General features: G+C 31.2%; 1 protein-coding gene across 11 annotated transcripts in view; it reads left to right on the top strand.

The window, feature by feature from the left end:
- LOC148279417 (guanine nucleotide exchange factor DBS-like) overlaps positions 1 to 19,224 on the top strand; it is a 177,803-nt gene that overhangs the window by 117,374 nt on the left and 41,205 nt on the right. For 2 of the 11 annotated variants that reach the window (XR_015822889.1, XM_088229994.1), the window contains exons 1-2: positions 5,574 to 5,707; positions 7,368 to 7,879. The exons of 6 other annotated variants lie outside the window; for them this stretch is intronic. Coding sequence is in view for 4 of the 5 variants with exons in the window: in XM_088229994.1 (XP_088086120.1) it covers positions 7,718 to 7,879 (162 nt within the window). In the remaining variant the exon portion in view is untranslated. Of the gene's footprint in view, positions 1 to 5,573; positions 5,708 to 7,367; positions 7,880 to 19,224 lie in introns of those variants that run through there. 3 more of the 11 variants (XM_088229997.1, XM_088229996.1, XM_088229995.1) reach the window with 3 other exon arrangements.

Raw genomic sequence — 19,224 nt, forward strand, 5'->3', positions numbered from 1 at the left:
AGCGGACGGGGGCGCGTGACATCTGCCCGAGATGATCGCTTAATAAAAAAAATTGTTATGCGCGATCGATTTTTAACGGCACCTGAAATACACGCAGAGGTGCAGTCTACCAGCACATCAACATTTTCAGTAAAAACAGTGTCCAGGCGGCTGTTGGAGCATGGTTTCCAAGCACGGAGTCCCGCAAAGAAACCATTACTCACGGACAAAATGAAGAAGGCTAGACTGGATTGGGCGAAAGAGCACCAGAATTGGACCTTGGAGGATTGGCAAAATGTTGTTTTCTCTGATGAATCAAAATTCAACCTTTTTGGTCCAGACGGCAGAAAGATAGTTCGACGAAAACGTGGGGAAAGATATCATCCGTCGTGCGTCACTCGAACCGTTAAACATTCACCCTACGTGATGATTTGGGGGTGCATGACAGCATACGGTTTAGGACCTCTAAATTTTGTACAGGGTACGATGAATGCCATTCAGTACAAAAAAGTGTTAAAAAAACATATTATTCCAACAATCGAGGACATTACGCAGTATACCGCGGACCCAATTTTTCAGGACGATTCTGCGCCGTGCCATAGAGCCCGCACTGTGAGTACAAATATATATATTTTTAAATGCATTTTGTGACCACATGATAAATAATTTATTGTTTTTTTATAGATCAATGAATTCAAGGAGAAAATTGGCTCAAAATCGTTGACGTGGCCCGGGAATAGCCCTGATTTGAACCCGATAGAAAATTTATGGGCGATTATGAAAAAAAAAGTCGGGAAAAAAAAATCAAAAAACATTGAGGAATTAAAAAAAAACTTAATTCAAGTTTGGGAAGAAGAAATAACATCAGAAATTTTAGATTCGCTTTACGCTTCTCTAAATAATAGAATTTTACATGTTATAAAAAATAAAGGTGAATTCACTAAGTACTAAATATTTTTAAATGTTATAAATATGTTTAAATGTAAAATACTTTAATTTAAAATAAAGCGATAAGAACCTACTTCTTAAATATGAATTAAAAAATAACATGTCTTTTATTATTCCATCACAAACACTCGACCATAAATGAACCGTTATGGGTCTCTAAGGTTCGGGTAATCTGATACCTGATATATAATGGCAATTTCTAAGTACAATTCATGAGTAAGATTTTTTATTTTAACCTTGAAATAACGAGTAGTCATCACATATGTCAAACAATATAAAAAAAACTAATTAAATATCAAGAATAATTCATTATATGTCAATTTTAGTTTTTTTTGAGAACTCGTAGATTTATTTGTCTTGCGGTGTATATGGAATATGTTTGGCCCTCTTAAAAACAAACGCCATAAAATATCGATATATTTAATATTCTGTTAAGAAAAATTCAGCATATATGCTCCGTGGTTACCTAACTGTTACAATCCGTAAAAAAATTGTATACCTACAAATATAAGAAGTACGCTTTGTAATCTCATGCATTTAACTTACAGGCCCATTTCATACATCTATGCTGTAAAATTAGGGTGGATAGTTTTTTTTTAACTAATTTATTTAGAAAATATATTAAGCATAATTTTATAATTAATATTCTCAAGGAGTTATGGCAAAGGTTCATTTAGGAACGAGCGTATTTATAACGTATTTACACTTGACGACAAAAGGAGAATAAAAAATATCATGTAAATATATGTATTAACAAATTCAATGCCAAAAAGGTATCGAAAATTACATATACGAGTACATAAAAGAATGTTCTGGATCACCTAAAGATATATTTATTTAATGGCTGCTCTCGCTGGTAAAAATTCTGCAAAAGGAAACAGAGTGGAGATTAGTCGGCATCATGCCGTATTGGTTTGTTCGTTTGCATCAAATAAATAAAAATAATTATAATACAATAAATATCAAACCACCCTATATAATTGTATCGTTGAATTTATACACAGATTTTTTTGATACCTATGAAATAGGCCCTAATCGTGTGTTCAATTGTGTTTTTTTTTATTAATTAAATTTGAAATTTGTTGAACTAATTTTAACGATGGATGTAAACGATTATTTGATCGAACTTGTGTTTTTGTTGTCTCCTTAATAAATTATTTCAATCACGATCAACGGTGAAACGATTAAGTTTTTTGAATTTACGTATATTTAATGTAATGTTCGGAGACAAGAAGGTCGTTTCCCTCAGAAGGGGGCATTTTCACTTCCATAAACACTCGACCACTCTGCATTTACATAAAATGTCTAAAAATACACTTTCATGAGATGTGTGTGTCGAGTTTTGAAAATGATGACTCAAAATTGTGGAAATTTGCATATTATTTTGAAGGACTTCGCCCATATTACTTCTTGAATTTTTATAGATGGAACATTATTTTTTATGATTTATACTATGAAGTTTATTGATAGACCACTCATATACGTGGGTGAATACTAAACTTGCGTCCTAGTTAAAGGTTCAATGGTACGAAGCGTGAATCCCACGCACCGGTAGCGATAACTATTCCTAAATAGGACGAGTAATAAGGTACCATTTAAAATTGTTTTCATAATCTCAATAAAAAAACAAAATTATTCCTAAATACAAATCGGTAAACTGCTTATTATGTATAAGAGTTTTTCGGCAAATTGTCATTGACTCATGTTTATATCTAGTACTTTTAGTACCTTTACCTATACTTTTGTTACTTGTTACTTTAATGAAGAAGTTTAGTATTATTTTATTTATTTGTTCATAGACTTAAAATTAATTTATTTTTAAGTTTTATGCATTGTATTATATGCGCTATGATTTTTTAAAGTTTTGTATTTTTGAAATTACTCCGCGTGTGACGTCTCAAGTTCTCTTCCCCTTCTTCTCGGTGAGTTCTGCTGATTGGTCAGTTGACTTACCATAAACGGGAAATCCATCGCAACTCTCTTATCATTGGTTGATTCGGACGAACTAGTGACGTCGTTCGAAGAAGTGCGTTTTTATTAAAATCATTTTTATTGTACGCGTTACCGATAAAATTTCACATTTTCGTAGGTATTTAAAATACTTCGTAGCACATAATACAGGCGCTGATTAGGTAGGTACTGCTGTTTTTTATGTTAAGGTATTTTATCGAAATATTATTATAATGTTGGTCGAAATACAAGTTAACAGATTAGATATTTACAAATATACATACAAATAAAATTTAATAATATGATATAGAATATGATTTAATATAGAAATTGTAAAGTTATGTAGGTACTAAATAATGTATCCACTATCATTTTTCAATGGTAATAAGAACTATATTTTGGATGTTTGTTGCTCTAACTTTGTAGTTCATTGTTATATTTTAAAGGTATGAACTACTCGTAGATACCAATACTCATTTGCTTGAATTTTTCATACGAGCACTCGTATGAAAAATTCTGGTAAAAAGGTACCTGCGTTCGTTTACATTTCTCTTTCGAATGTACGTAATTTTATCGAAATGTTTATTTATGGTGATTACTACTTTTATTTTTAACGCTTACGTAACAATGCAAGTTTTAAATTAATTACCTGTATAAATGATAATATGCATAATCTAGGCACAATCCTTATTGCTAGTTGCAGTACTCGGTAAGTATTGTAGGAATGCTGAGTCGGACCTTGAGACTTTCGGTTTACAGTCCACGACTAGAATGGTTAGTTCCGCGACCACTTTTTCTCAGCAGATCAAAAATCATCTGACGCCATTCTATTATATTATTAATAAATCCTGACGCCTCCGTGTGGGGGTAGAGTGTAAATAGTGCACTGTTCTCGTCTTAATGGCAAGGTCTTGGCACTTGGGAGCCTTGTCCGCTGGTTCACAATAATCTGTGACAATGAATTATTCGCCATTTACATAAGTACAAACGAACTATTTCTATTATATGTCACGCATTAGAGACGCGATTCAAAAATATCTCGAGAGTTGACCGATTTGGTTTGTGCTTAATTATCACTATTAATGATCTGCATCGTTACACTGTTTTATTAGTAATGATTAATTAAAAATATCGTGGAAAATAATTGTCACCCGATTTTCAACAACGTGTTTTTTAAACTCCAGTTCTTTGATTATTTACGTCATATTGATGGCCACTTCTTATTTTTTTGGCAAAAATCTGCCATAATAACCATGAACAAAGGCCTTTTTATTTTGTGACAGTTGCATATTTAAAATTAATAGGAACTTAAAACATTTAATAATAAGTACACCTTTTAAAAATATCATAGTTTGCAAATTTTTTCGCTTGTTTGAAAGAAGAAAGAAAGGAAGAACTGATATATCCGTATTACTCCGTATGGATCCGCCGGCGAAAGGACTTTTAAGTCCGAGTAAACAAAAAACTTTATTTTTATTATTTCATTATTATTGTAATACTTTATTTATTTTTTACGTGTGGAATGATGCGGAGTGGCTATTTCAATTAACGCCTTTTTTTTCTTCTTTTTTTGACATTGTATTTAGTTATGTTAAGAAAACCATAATTGGCCCATAATTTTGGTTTATTTGTAAATAATTTTTGTAATGGCTGTTGTTTTCCTTTAATAAATAAAATAAAATAAAAATGTTTCAAATACTCAGTTGTGGTATCAAATTATTATTATATTGTTTACGTATATTAATCCCCAAAATGTCAGCCTTTACAATTGATTTACCTACCCCAACTCCTATGCATATCGGGAATCCTGAAATTGTGGGAACCGGTTGTGGTTCCGTGATAACGTTGTGGTCCGACGGCACGTTCAAACCCCGCTCTCCCACAACTCTACCATTTTTCCAGCTCAAGTTATTTTCGACTTATAGGAAATGGTCTGAAAATTTGAATATTTCGATAAACAATGAGAATTTTCAATTTGTATTAAAAATAAAAAATAACTTTTAAAATATCTCTATTATTAATAAGTGCCAAAATATCATTGAAAATATGTAAAATATACCTGTTTTTCTGTCAATTTTTTCTATAACTGTCAGTAATCAAATATTTTCATTTGGTTTTTTTCACGAGCTATCATTATTCACAGAATTTATTCAATTCTCAATAATGGAGTGGGGTTTAACATTTATCAATACGCTTCTTTGCATAGCATTCCAACAAAACTAATTATGTTTTGTTGAATTAAAATATTATAATGGAATAAACATTTTTAAAAACGTATTGAAATACTTGAAATAACGTGTTATTTATAGTCATATCAAGAATTCATACATCTGTTCATAATTCTCTAAAAACAGTAACAAAACATGTATGATTGTTTCCGTAAAACATTGTTATTTTAATTATTTTTGCTAAAAATATGGCGGTGCGAGTCTTATTAATCCACTTGTTTATAGAATTACTCTGGGCGTTAATAGGAACACTGTGAAATACATTATAACTTCGGAATTGAAAACAATCATATGAAATCGAGCCCAGTGTGTCCATGGTAGTAGTTTCAAGGTATTGAACTAAGTAGAATTAATAGCAAGCCAGCTGTGGAAAATCTCTGCTGAAAACGTAAGGTGTAGCGGGGTCTTCAGACCTCACACCGTCACCCCGCGTCCTCTAGTCGGTACTCGGTTCGCCTTGCCGCTTCATCAGCGATCAGTTTATATTGCCCCACGGTCGCTGTCGGACCGATCGGTTGTAACGAACGCACTTTCCCGCGCTATTCGCTGTCAAAACAAAATCTTTTGAATTTTTCTGACGCATCTGTGAATCGTGCTTACTTGTAATTTCTTTGCTTTTTTTATCTACTTTTCGCCATTGAAGTTTTAACTTTGGCATATTTTATTTATGATATTTTTGGTTTTTTATTTACATATTACAACGGTGCCGTTTTCAAAGCATTTTAAAACGCCTTTTTTATTTTTAATGAACGTTTGTGATTTTTCTATTAACATTTGAGTGGACGTACGTGAGTTCATTTGATTTGTTATTATCTAAAGGGGCCGTAACCATCGCAGGCTTCCTACATAAGTGAAGTGTTAATTTATGCAAGTAGATTATACTTTACACTACTCTTCAATTATCTGTCTCGTCCAAACAAAGGACCGCGTTCATACAACAATAGACGTCCGCTTGTGAAAGCAATTAAAGAGAAAACCATAACACGATTTGAAATGGTGACATTTGTTTGTTCTGTAAATAAAACTCGTCTCTTGTGACATGGGGTCATCCGAGAAACACTAATTATTATTAGTTTCAAACATTAATTTACCGCGAAACTAAAAACTTTTCTATGTTTAGCATTTAAGACATGAACCTCAATTTTCTGTGAATTTTCTCTGATTTAAAATTTACTTTACTTATGATCCATGACATGTAATTAAATAGACATGTTACAAGCGTGTAGTATATGGCATTTCAATTCGTGGGTAATTGCCTTTCTTGCTTTCATCTCTATCGGATATTTTTCGTGAATAGACGTGATTCTATGAAAAAAAAATCAGCCGTATGCATTGATAATATGTTTACACTAGATGCGGTACTAAGCATTCGGCTTGTGTTCCATTCAAAATAGGTTTCTGAGCTTATCTTGTATTTGGTGGGAAATAGTGTTTTTCCCTGTATACGCTAAGCAAATGTGAAACAGTGCAAATGGGCGCGACGTACAGTTTCGAATTCAGAGTAAGCGGCATAAACAGTTAGTCCTTTTGCGTCCTACGCGTTTTGCACGGCAATGTTGTTCGATAATTTTTAGAACACGATTTCAAATTCGCGTTGTATGAAGCGTCACCTCTATTTAACTATACTTCAGTGATCGTTTGTGATTAAAAAATGGTGTAATTACACCGCAACTGCAAAAAAACAAAACAGGCATATCGTTTCATGCGAGAATTCAATCGAATATGTATATTGAATAATTATTTTAAATTTTAAAGTAAATTTATTTTTTATTATTTTAAATTTAATGTTGTAGATATAGTTTCGTATGATAATGAACTCATTATACACAGAAATACGAACTAAGGAAATATATATGTATATAAATATCTCTCTCACGCAAATATTTGCATGCGTATCGAGATTTGTTTTTTTTCCTGTTATTAAGAGCAATGCAATAATTGCTAAATCGGAGATGGAGCTTGTGAATAAATAACATTTTTTATTAGTTTAAGTCGATACATTCAGCTTCAACAATCATTCTCGTATGTTCTCGTCATTATCAACAATAAAAATACATAATCGATTGAATACATCATAGCGTTGTTCTCTCAATCAGCTCACTTGACCGAATCAATATGACATGTTGACCTCCCTTGATAGATTATTATCTGCCCTTCCTTACAAGCACACGGTTGAATTAAAACATTTCAATCTGACCCAATCAAAATATCGTTTATTCAATTGTGGTGATGAAGAAATCGTGTATGCAATTTACTTTGTAGGAAACGCATATTCGCCGGAGTATTATTTACGGATGGCGGAAAATTTATTAAAATGGAGACCTATACGTCAATTTAAGTTTGTGGTGTGATTTGAATTTCGAACAGTGTTACTTAAACTTTTGTTATAAAATCTGATAACGTTAGGTACTTTTTAAATAAAGACTCGGAACGTCTGGGGTCATAGTACTTACTTTGTTCGATTCTGACTGTTTTGAAAAGCGGTACAAGGATTCGATTAGCATTTCCGAATTCAATGTGACGAGGCCGGTAGTGTAGTGACAAATCGGTTAATTTGTGATGAGTGCGGATTTGACCCGTGACTAAAAATTGTATAAATTGGCGTTGTGTGGATGAACCGGCCGGTGTGGGTGGAGGTGGGGGGCAGGAAGGCCCCCCGCGCCCTTCGGCCCCCCCAGCCCATGGGGTGCAATGGGGAGATTTTCTGGAACGACTGCGAGGAGTGCGACTGCGCCTACTGCAACCCCGACTACGTATGCGTGTGCAGCGACAAGGTAAACTATTATATTAGAGTACCTTTACATCTTTCTAATCATTGATAATAAAATTATCGTCGCCATGTACAAAATTATAATTTACCTAAACACCAAAAATAATTTCATACGAGAATGCAACCATTAGAATAAGTTTGCACTTCTTGGGAACGGCATATGGATTTCTACGCATTTACAGGGCTTATGACTTGTCATTCGCCAGTTTAAGTGATCATATTACGCATGTGTAACATTCACTAGTTCGACTTTATTAAATCCTCCACCTCTGTCGACTTTCTTGAAATAGTTGAGCTGAAAGGTATTTAAAACTCTTTTACATTTTTTAATATAGGTAAGATTCTCCACTCCAAAATTCATTAATTGTCTACGATAATTTTGACACAATTTATTTGATAAAAATCACATGAAAACACATGTATTTAATTATCTTTTATCGCTGTTATCTAATATTGTCGAAATGGAATTAATATCTCGTGGATGGTTGCCAAACGTGCTACCCGCTACACTTCGAGGCGGACGTAATATTTTTGCACTGTTGAAACCAAAGGCTAATAAAATAAATTATAATTACAACGTTCATGCTAAATGTTTACACTATTTTTTTGTTAGTGAGTGTTGTGAAAAAATCAATATGAATTAAATACCAGCTGTGCTTTCAGCGTAAAATTGAAAATTTATATCAAATCAAAAAAGTTGTATTATAAATAAATAATACCTACATAAACAACAAGCTTTACTTTTTGTTAGATTTCATTTCAAATTCATTTGCAGTTTACATATTCACGAACTTACTATCGCTTTTTAGGCTGTTCCTGTGTTAATAATTAACTACTACTACCATTACGCCATTTTCCCGTAGAAGTAGGCAAAGATGCTGAACCGCCATACACGTTTATCCTGGCATACATTTTTAAATTATTATTTTTTTATTTTTCCATACATAAATTTACATAGAATTTTAATTACAAAATACATCTTTAAAATTAAGCTGTAACATAAATTGGAAAAAATGCCCACAAAGACTTCAGCGTCTGAGCGTGGGCCATTCCTTTTTTAATTATTAATAAGTTATAGCATATAAATATGGTATGACATGACCATGAAAAGAAAAGAAAAATAAAAGGAAAGAAAAATAAAAGAAAAACAAAATCAATATATGCTGATATTATGAAAACAGGATTTTATTTGCAGTATGCATTTTTTTTTAATGTGTCTATTTGTTCCTTCCATGCTAATCCAAGACCTCAAACCTACTTTAAACTGCACCAGTGATTTAATGTTTTGTAATTCCTTAGTTAGAAGATGGAAGGATCTTGGATCAACATGCAAGGAGTGCCTCTGTGCGAACTTAGTTCTGCATCCTGGATCTGACAGTGCACTATCGGATCTATTGCTAATACGATTTAAATTATTACTAAATAATTCCCTATTTAAGTGAACATATTTCAGGCACTGGAATAAATATATTTTTCTAAAACTGAGGAGTCCACTCTCTACGTACAATTCATTACTAGGAAATAGTCTATGTTTTTTGTATATTATCTTGATTATATTTTTCTGTGCAATTTCTATTGAGCTACTATGCACGTCCAAGACTCCCCCCACCCAATTATACCATATGTTATTGAATATTGAATTAAAGCGTAACATACATTTTTATTTTATAATATAGTATTTTTCAGTCTTTGAAAAACATAAGATAAATATCTGAGTTTATCTATTAGTTTAGATAAATGTTTTTACCATTTTAGCCTTTAATCTATGTATATACCCAAATATTTATAGCTTTCCCCTGAATTTATTTTGTAGCACTTATTACAGATATCTTTATTACATTTTAAATAATGGATTTTAATTGACAAATTCACATTCCTATCTTCCTCCACATGCATACATCTTGTTATACATTCCATTCGGTTCTGCCTGAGATTTACATGATCAGACTTAAGATTTGGTTTATCTGATCATGCCACGTCTTTCTTGGTCGTCCTCGTCCCACGTTACCTTTCATTCTCACCATATATTCTTCTACTCGTTCTACATGACCAAACCATATCAGAGACCCTTTCTAATTTTACCAATTATACCTGACACAAATTTACACTATCGGGAAAAATGTAGGTAGTAAATTAAAATATATATCTACATAATTATATTAATTATACAATAAAAATATTAAGAATATCATTTTTTTTTTAAAGCGTTAACTGCATTTTTTCAAAAATACAAATTATATGTAAGTAATTACAAACATAATACAGAAAACAAAATTGCAAGTTAACATCAAATTAAAATCATTAGAACAAATAGCTTTAGGTGTAAAAAAATATAAATAGATTACAATAACACTTCAGAAAACAAAATCTGTTTTTTCGGCCTCGTTAGTCATCGCATTTTTATATTGTTTGATAATTGTAACAATGAATTATATAAATGTGTATTTAGTATGGTATTTAAATAATTTCACTAATTCGATTCGCAGTTATGGAATAATTCGTTTTTCTGTGTCATCGGATTTAAGAATTCACATTGTTTAGTTCATTGTGCATTAATTATAATGAAAAATAATACATAATTATACAGTGAAAATAACTTCCGATATTTCTTATTGCAACTCTAACGAATATTTATTCGCGTGGTTATAATTTATTTTAATCGTCGTTATAAGTTATTACGCTTAAAATCCGTTACATAACGACAGTAAAACTTTTGCGTTTATGGTTTATCTTTTTTAAATATTTCAAAGTCGTTGAACTAGTCCTAAATACCATGCTAGAAAATGGGAGACATGTAGTGGAAGAGGGTGGTTTGAATCTTGGTTGGTCCGCGACATTACCACAGAGCCACAGCCTGTATCATGTGCATTTCTATTATTTTTAGTAATAATTATGCTGACGCAGTAATGGAAAAAGGCTTTTATTATCAGTAATGTTAGTTCAGTATAAAATATGAACAGAAAAAAGATGTTGGTATATTTGGAAAAGATTCCGATTTCAGTCGATGGGGTATTTGAATTAACCTGAAGTGAATGTGATTTTTTGTGCATTCAAATAAAAAAAGATCACAGGTTGTTTAGGATGCTGAAAGACCATACTTCTGTTCGTTCGGCGGCCTCCGTGGTGTAGTGGTCAAGACGCTTGACTCACGCACGGGAGGTTCCGGGTTCGATTCCCGGCGAGAACACAAAAATTAAAATGTGATTTTTCTCAAGCCTGGGTGCTCTGTGATGTAATTTACCACTGTAGTTAGGCCTCCTGGCCTGTGGTGGTGCAAAAAAAAAATGTAAATATAAAAATTGAAGGAGTATATTAATATTTCAATATTATAACAATCATTAAATGGAATATGATTTTTGTATTTCCATCGTTGGATTACTCTTCCTTCCTGCCCTATGTATGGTATAATAAGTAGTTTTTTTGTTTTTCATCATTTTACATTAAAATGTATCCAAAAAATGTTCAATGTAAAGAAAAGAAAAAAATATCAGCCTTAAGATAAATATTGCTTTGTTTTTTTAATTAACGTATACGGCAAAATTGCCGAACATATTTGGTTTAATTATTTTTTAAAAAAACATACATCGCTATTTACCCAAGATTTAGAAACAAAAATTAAACCTAAAAAATATATCACAGCTTCAGTAGAAGTTTAAAACAATTTATAAATAAATTATTTAATAAAATATTTATTAAACAAGAAAATCATAAAGCACTGTTTCCCATAATAATTATACTAAAGGTTTATTACCCATTCACCATCTTTGAAAAAGTTCAAAGAGTTTGTTATAGGATAGGAACAATACCCCACACTAAATATATCCGATACGTAGGAATAACTATTACCGAATTCATGGAGTCTAAATTATTGCTTAATAAATTTATTAAAAATAAATTTGTGGGTACTGGGTACAACGTAATCACTTCGTATTTCTACTAAACATATTTAATATTTATTAATCAAATGTATCTCAAATAAGAGGATGGTGATCTCGTTATGCTGTGTATGCATTAGCACTGATACATTTAATAATTCAGTGACCCAACAGCTCCATCTTGTCGGTTGATGTCCACGGCACCGTGTCCCGTTGACATATCCCAGTACGTTTTTTTTTTCAGACTCCGAGCTTATTCTGAAAATATACCCAAACCCCTCACAAATGCATAAAATTTTCTAAGTACGGACGAGATTTTGGAAACCAATTAAGTATTTTTATGCAGTAGTAATGTGGCAGTAGAATTTTCATGGTGTATGCATTTGTCTCGTCGGCTTATGGTATAATTATAACAGAAGTCACTTTGCGGTCTTTGCTGAAGGTAAAACAATTACCTACCTTACTCGGCCATTAGGTAACTCGGAGTAATCCTGTAAATATATCAACCATAAGTAAGTACTAGTTTTAAACGGGAAAACTAGTTTAGTAACTGCAATGGCGAACATACGCATTTTACTTTAATAACAAGTTTAGTCCAGTTTAACTATTTCCCTGGCAACACGATGCACACGACTTTTTGATATAGAGCTTCAAAAACACATTGAAAAATATCGCATGCCGTTTTAGATAAGTTCGTATTTTTATTGACAGAATAACGATAAGGACGCGAATAAAAAAACTATGACAAAATCTTTTAACAAATCATTTTATTTGTGACTAAAACAATATAATTCAAAACCACAATGTACGAATGTATACTCGTACAGTATAATATTTTATTTAAAAACGCACGGTCACTGACACATTAACATATGGTTATCAAACATTCGAACGCACTGTAGTATTTAACCGAATTAAGACTCTTTGTGTTTTTTAGTTTATTAATATATTTTTTAAATTATTTTATGTGATTACATATAAGTGTATTTTGAATTTTAGGTTTTCGTTTACTAAGGACTTATTTTTCTGGTTTTATCCATTAAAAAAAATTGTAGAAGTTTGCCGATTGTTATTACTAATTCGTTGTTTATATTTAAAAATGATCTAGTAGGTAAATTATGCAGATGTAATTTGAGCCCATTGCGAATGAAGTGACTTAGCTGAAATTTACAACTCATAGCTTATATTACATTTCTGTAATCAGTAAACCTATTTTTCCTTGTTAATAATGTACAAAACATCCATGTTAATTTAAAATATCCTTACAATTTGTAAAAAAAAAAAATAGGCTGAAAGCTCGTAAAATCAAAACTTTTAATTAAAATGTTTCAACATTTTATCAGTTGGTTCACTTCGCCTACAATGGGCTCATTTATAATGTACATAGTTATTTTATGATACATTTTATTCTAATTCATAAGCCAGTGTGTTTTTAGAAAGCAGTAATGGTATGTCACAAGAAATACCTATTATCTAATTCAAGTGACGGTTAGTGAAAACTACTCAAACTCTCTTATAAAGTCAAGGGCACTATCCAAAATTGTTTTACCACGTGCTTATGTATATACTATTTTTATTTACGCTGCAATGATTATAATATATTATGATAAACGCGTCTGAAAGTTGTGGGAACGTGTGGCCTAGTTTTTGGCAGCTTTTGACGGACAATACGTTATAAAGTTGTACCCAGTTAGTTGTTTGTATTTAATTGATAGTTACACTCCAGGTTATGTGTAAGAATAAGATGATCAGGAAAGTAATTATAAAAATAAAAATCATTTTTAATTTGTATTTGAAGCACTTACTTCGTGGTTAGTTTTTAGAGACATATATTTTTTTTTATTTGATTAGGAAAACATTCAATTTACATAGGAAAAACTAAAAGAAGCTTTCATTACAAAAGAGTAAAAGAACACTAAGAAGGTGTCTGCATAATCTTTAAATATTTTTCTATGTACCATATACCTATGTTGGTACATTTCCTGATTTTTACTTATTATCGTATCTTTTAGCTTTTCTTATGTTATCTTTAATTTTGACTAAATTTACACACTTATGTTTCACTGCTGCACTTAAATGTAATTTCTAAAATATGTAAAAGCCCATTGGGCGTGTAAATTAATAAATAAATAATAATATTTCTGAATCCGCAAACCATCTGATAGAATCTAATCGTAATTTTTACCCTTATCTTGTCAAAATGAAAAAACATGTTTTTACGCATTTGATGGTTGAAAAGGCTTTAGAATCCCAGCACATTTTTTTTGTTTTTTCAAATCAAAGTTTATTTATTATGAACTATGATAATATGGTTTATAAATTAAAAGTATGGTTTAGCAGTTTCAACTGAAGCTGTTTTAGTTCATGACTAAAAATTAAATTATCTGTACCCTATAGGAACATTGCCAAGTAGGATCTACATGTTAAAAATAAAACATTCAAATTAGACAACGTAGGAATTTTAGAAATTCAAAAAGCTAATAATAATAATAACAAAATAAATAATCGAATTAACAATATTTCCCCCTTCTGTTTAATTTAAGAAGGGCAAATAATCGAATTTCAACACGTCCCTCACTCTATACTTTTTTTAAAACTCCATATATATTGTGTATTTGATTTAGTATTTAAAATACATAAAATAGCATAATATTAATTACAAAGTTGTACCTTATTAATTAAAGTTGTGTAATTTCGAAACCGGTGAATTATCAAATAAATCGACAGTCTCTACGTATACTATCTGCATTTTGCGAGGTTCACAGGAGAGCAAAAACAAAACATGACTTTTTAAGAAGCTTTCAAATACTGTAGAATTATCAAACATGTGTCTGCTGAAATACAATAGTCACGTGTTCGGCAATTCTACTATATCTGATAGCTTCTTAAAAATATTAAACTTGTTTTCGCTCCCTCGTAAACATCGCTAAATGCAGATTCGATCGTATACATAGAGACCGTTGAAATATTAAGTGGTTTAAACAAAGTGTTTTTATATTTAATTTTATAAAATAATTATTTTATCAACGTTACTTTTCATTGCTGTAAACGACAAAATGCATTTTTAGTATGATAAAAATGAGTTATGATTTTAATAATAAATTAATTCAAGGTGTGCACAAATTGTGTTTTTTAATAATACTTGATTATTTTTACTATGGTGTCCCAATGCAGTGCTTTGCGCAATATTAGACCTCCTCATTATTACTCTAGTATTACTAATCAGTGAGTGCAATGTTTAACAAGCCACACCATTTTAAGAATAAAATTATTTTTTCTCACAAATGAATAAGTTTTAAAAATTTCCTCTGATACGTTTTAAAATGTCGCTTTTGTTAAATTTCAACGTCACATCTATGTATGGTGGAAGTCTCTTCCAGTTTGTTAACTATTTTTTTTTAATACACGAGTCATTTTTTTACTCTATTAAGAAGCGCTTTGTTTACGAGTATCTGTAGTAACAGATCTTTTTTCTTTCATTGTTTATGCTACGTAAACGTGATCTCCAGAGTGAAAAACACAGCATGTGGTTACAAAGTAAAATGTACTGTTGTTCAATTACAATTTAAAACGACCTTATATACGTTTACACACAAATTTCACTCAAATAGAAAATACGTAGAAAACATCAGAGTCTGGGCTGAGCGCACCCCGCGCCAATGCAAGCTGATTTGGACATAACAGAATCGTCAACACATTGTTTTTTTTTATTAATCTAAGTCGTAATTTGTCACATATTATTTATGAAAAGGGAATTTGCATCAGTCGTTAGCCATTTCTGATATTCAAAACACAATACAATTTCGTACACTTTGATTAGGAATTATTAATGTTTAATTTGAGCGCTTTGAAAAAAAATTGGCGCAGAAAGAACTAATGAGCTTTATGGGCCTTACTAATAAACTTGGTATAAAGTTACGCCTAGGCAAAGTGGTAGAATACGGACGGGAATACCATCCTTATTCTACCAGTCTGCCTAGGCATAATTTTATACTAGGTTTATAATTAATGCCTATAGTGTTATTCCTTTATTTTACCAAATGCAGTTGAACAATAAAACAGTGTTCTTGTTTGTGGAATGTTTTTTTAATAGGCTGTTTAATTGCCGCGTTAAATTGTGACACTTTGGTTTAGTATTCAGTTAGCCTACAAACTATAAATTTGTTGTGGCTACGCTTCTGTAAGTAGTGATCAATCTCTTGATAAATTGTGTCTTAAGTATCTACTTAGCGCATTTAAATGCATTCACGAGAAATAACAATTTTCAACACAACACTGATAAGTAGTCGTAAAAATATGTTTTTTTATATTTACACGGTTGGCATACTAAATTTCAAGAAATATTATCAAACTTTATGAACGTGTAAAATGTATACATGTTTTTTTTTACAATTGTTCCATCAACATGTTTGTTTTATGTGTTTTTATGGCATGTTTTGCATATAAAAACATCGGTTTTAGGTTAACAATGTAAGTGCGTAATAAATTTGGTTTATTTAAAAAATAATGTTACTTTCCGTTTTGATTTGATTTTATTTTTATTTATTATTTATTAAGTATACCGCCTAAGCCAATTACATCAGTAAAATCTCAAATTTGTTATTAAAATGCTTTTTTTCAAAATGGTTCTAAAACACATTAGTAAATTTACAATTAATGGTCGTCTTCTAAAATAAAATCAAATACGTTTTATCTAAAAAAAAAATATGTAAAAATCCTTCCTTTATTTGATATTTCTTTTTTTATTAAAAAAAATCGAAATCGTTAGTATAGTTCTGAGTTTATACACTATATATGTTTGTTTACTAAAAATATGTCTGTAGAACTGTTGATTTCCCAAATAAAAATTAAATTCAATCTCGGAACTTGTTTAAATAACATAATGCATTCTGTCAGTAAAGCCTCGCTATGCACTTTCCACTTCTTTCTTCCAATTGCTGATATTCTTTTAATTAAATTTACGTATAAGTTTTGCCCGCTGATGATTTTTGACTACCTTTAATTTTCAAATCAACCCAAGACAGATCATCTTACCAACCTTCCCTAACTAACAAAGCAATATCTCGTCAAAAATGGGTTTTTGTGTACACTTTGTAATACTTAATACGAATAAGGAAAAGGTGAAAAATTGAAAAGAAGTCATTTTTAAATGTTTGGGAATATTCCATGTTTTTTATTGTTTTGTTAGGATAATTATCATGCAGTATATCAGATGTTGTGCCTTCAACTACCTGTCTTAAATTTTCAAGGTATTTCAAAGTAAATACTTTAATGTTGTTTGTAATGTATCACTAAGAAATGATGTGTCAATGAATACATTTCACGGTTTTTGTACCACTTATTACGAATACCCAAGTGAAAAAAGAAACTTATGTTTAATTTTTTAAATAAATGTAAATTCAGCGATAGTGTTATTTAAATTTTACCGGAACTTTTTTCTCGTTCCTTTCACGAATTTCAGATTTGCATGCAGTCAACGTGCATACAAATACGTGCAGTATGTTATACTTGATTATTCAGTAACGCCCATTTAATATCCTGTTATTTCCTAGTGTTAATTTAACAATTGCGATTGTTCTACGGGTATTTTTAATAGCGAAGAAAAATTATTTAACAACTCAAGAAGCGAATGAATTGGTGAAATGATGAGAGGTTCTCATGGAAAACTTGATTTTCTTTTATAAACAAAGGCTACACATTCGAGATCAATCGTTGTTCTTATGCCTATCTACATACAAATTTATTATGGGTAGCTATTAGCTATTGATACAATTTTTTGCATTGTTATGTTTCTCTAATATGTAATTAATATGTTTTTTTCACATTAAATATTTTCTTTTACCTAAAGGGAAGAAGCGTAAAGATTCCCGTCGTCAAATGTATTATAAAATGAACAATATTTTTAGTATGTTCAAATGTTTGTAGACAAGGCTGTTCATTTAACTGACTGGTATAAAAAGAAGTATGAAAATTGAAAACTATTTTTAGGCATTGCCTAGCAGGTGACATAATCCAGCCAGGGCTGGTATTTCAAACGCTCTCGTGGCCGTATTATCTCGTGTATTTACATACAAAATACACGAGAAAAACAGTTTTTTCGTGCCACGAGAGTGGTTCAGAATAGCACCCCAGATGAGTCTCACCCACATCAAAAAGTAAACAGATGGAAGAATTGAAAAAACGTTGAAACATAGGCAAAATAGTAAATGCTACACAATGTGTAAAGTGGCCACTTAAGCCTGCCAATGACAGGTCGTAAGCCCTGTAAATGCCTAGACTTCTATATTTCCTTCTCAAAGTTATTTTCCCCCTCTGTTGCAATTAATTTTAATATTATGACATTTTATACTCCCTGTAAGTATACAATATAATTCGTGTCAAAGTGAAATATCAAATTAATTAAACCAATTTTATTTTATTACCTAAATTATTTTTTTACATTGATACATCAACATTATTGTTCTTCATTACCTTATTGATGATAGTTGTATAAATGTGTTAGGTACTAAATATACAATTTACTGAAACCAATTTATGCCAATTAAGGTTAAAATCATTGTTTACTTCGAATAACCGCCATCTCAGAGGTCATTCATTAAAATTTAACATTACATCGAACCCCACGAAGAATTTCCTGACAAACCTTATTACGGACCAATGGATAACCCTTGAGTACATGAGATGTATATACTCTAAGGGATAGCCTTCTCGGGAAACTAATTGGTGCACGCTCGGTATGTGCGTTCAAAAGCCGCCTGGATGAATTTATAATGTTTTCCATTTTCTGTAAAAACACGGTACAATATATGTGTACGTAGTGTAGGTATATAATAATAACAAGGGATTTTATTTTGTTTAATTTCAAATTTAAATTTCAAATTTAGAAAAATTGGAACGTTCTCCGAATAATATATTTATGCTTCAAAACCGCTTTTTGGCCAGCAAGATTAGTACGTAATTTACATTGTTAGATGTCCAACATTTTTTCACTGATTACGCCTATTAAACATTCAGGTAGTTTAAATTTAAAACCTGCTTTTCTTTACCGCGATAAATTCGCGGATTATGATAGTCCGACCTCTTGACATTTTTATAGCCAATTTATATCCGTTATTAAAGTCTAATATTATTTCTGAAGAATAATAATTAATTATTACAAACCAGGCGGAAATATACAAAAGAGAGTTCTTTCCGATAATTTTATCAAAAGTGTTGTAAATAATATGCACGAGCGGAAACAATACACCTTCAAACAATGATGAGGACATGTAAATCGGGAAAAAAGCGCCACTTTCACTGTACCAAGTTCACAGCGCGGCGTCCCTAGCGGCTGATCTTCGCTTGCATAATAAGATAAAACTTCTATGAAAGTGTACACGAGCGTTCCCGCGAGAGCAGCCCGGTCGTGGGAAATAGATAATTGATGCCAAATATTATAACATTAGAATAAACCTTCTTAATGGGAGGTACCCAA

This window comes from Micrasema longulum, unplaced genomic scaffold (genome assembly GCF_059751315.1).
Source record: "Micrasema longulum isolate JH-2025_06_02 unplaced genomic scaffold, ASM5975131v1 h1tg000725l, whole genome shotgun sequence".
NCBI lineage: Eukaryota > Metazoa > Arthropoda > Insecta > Trichoptera > Brachycentridae > Micrasema > Micrasema longulum.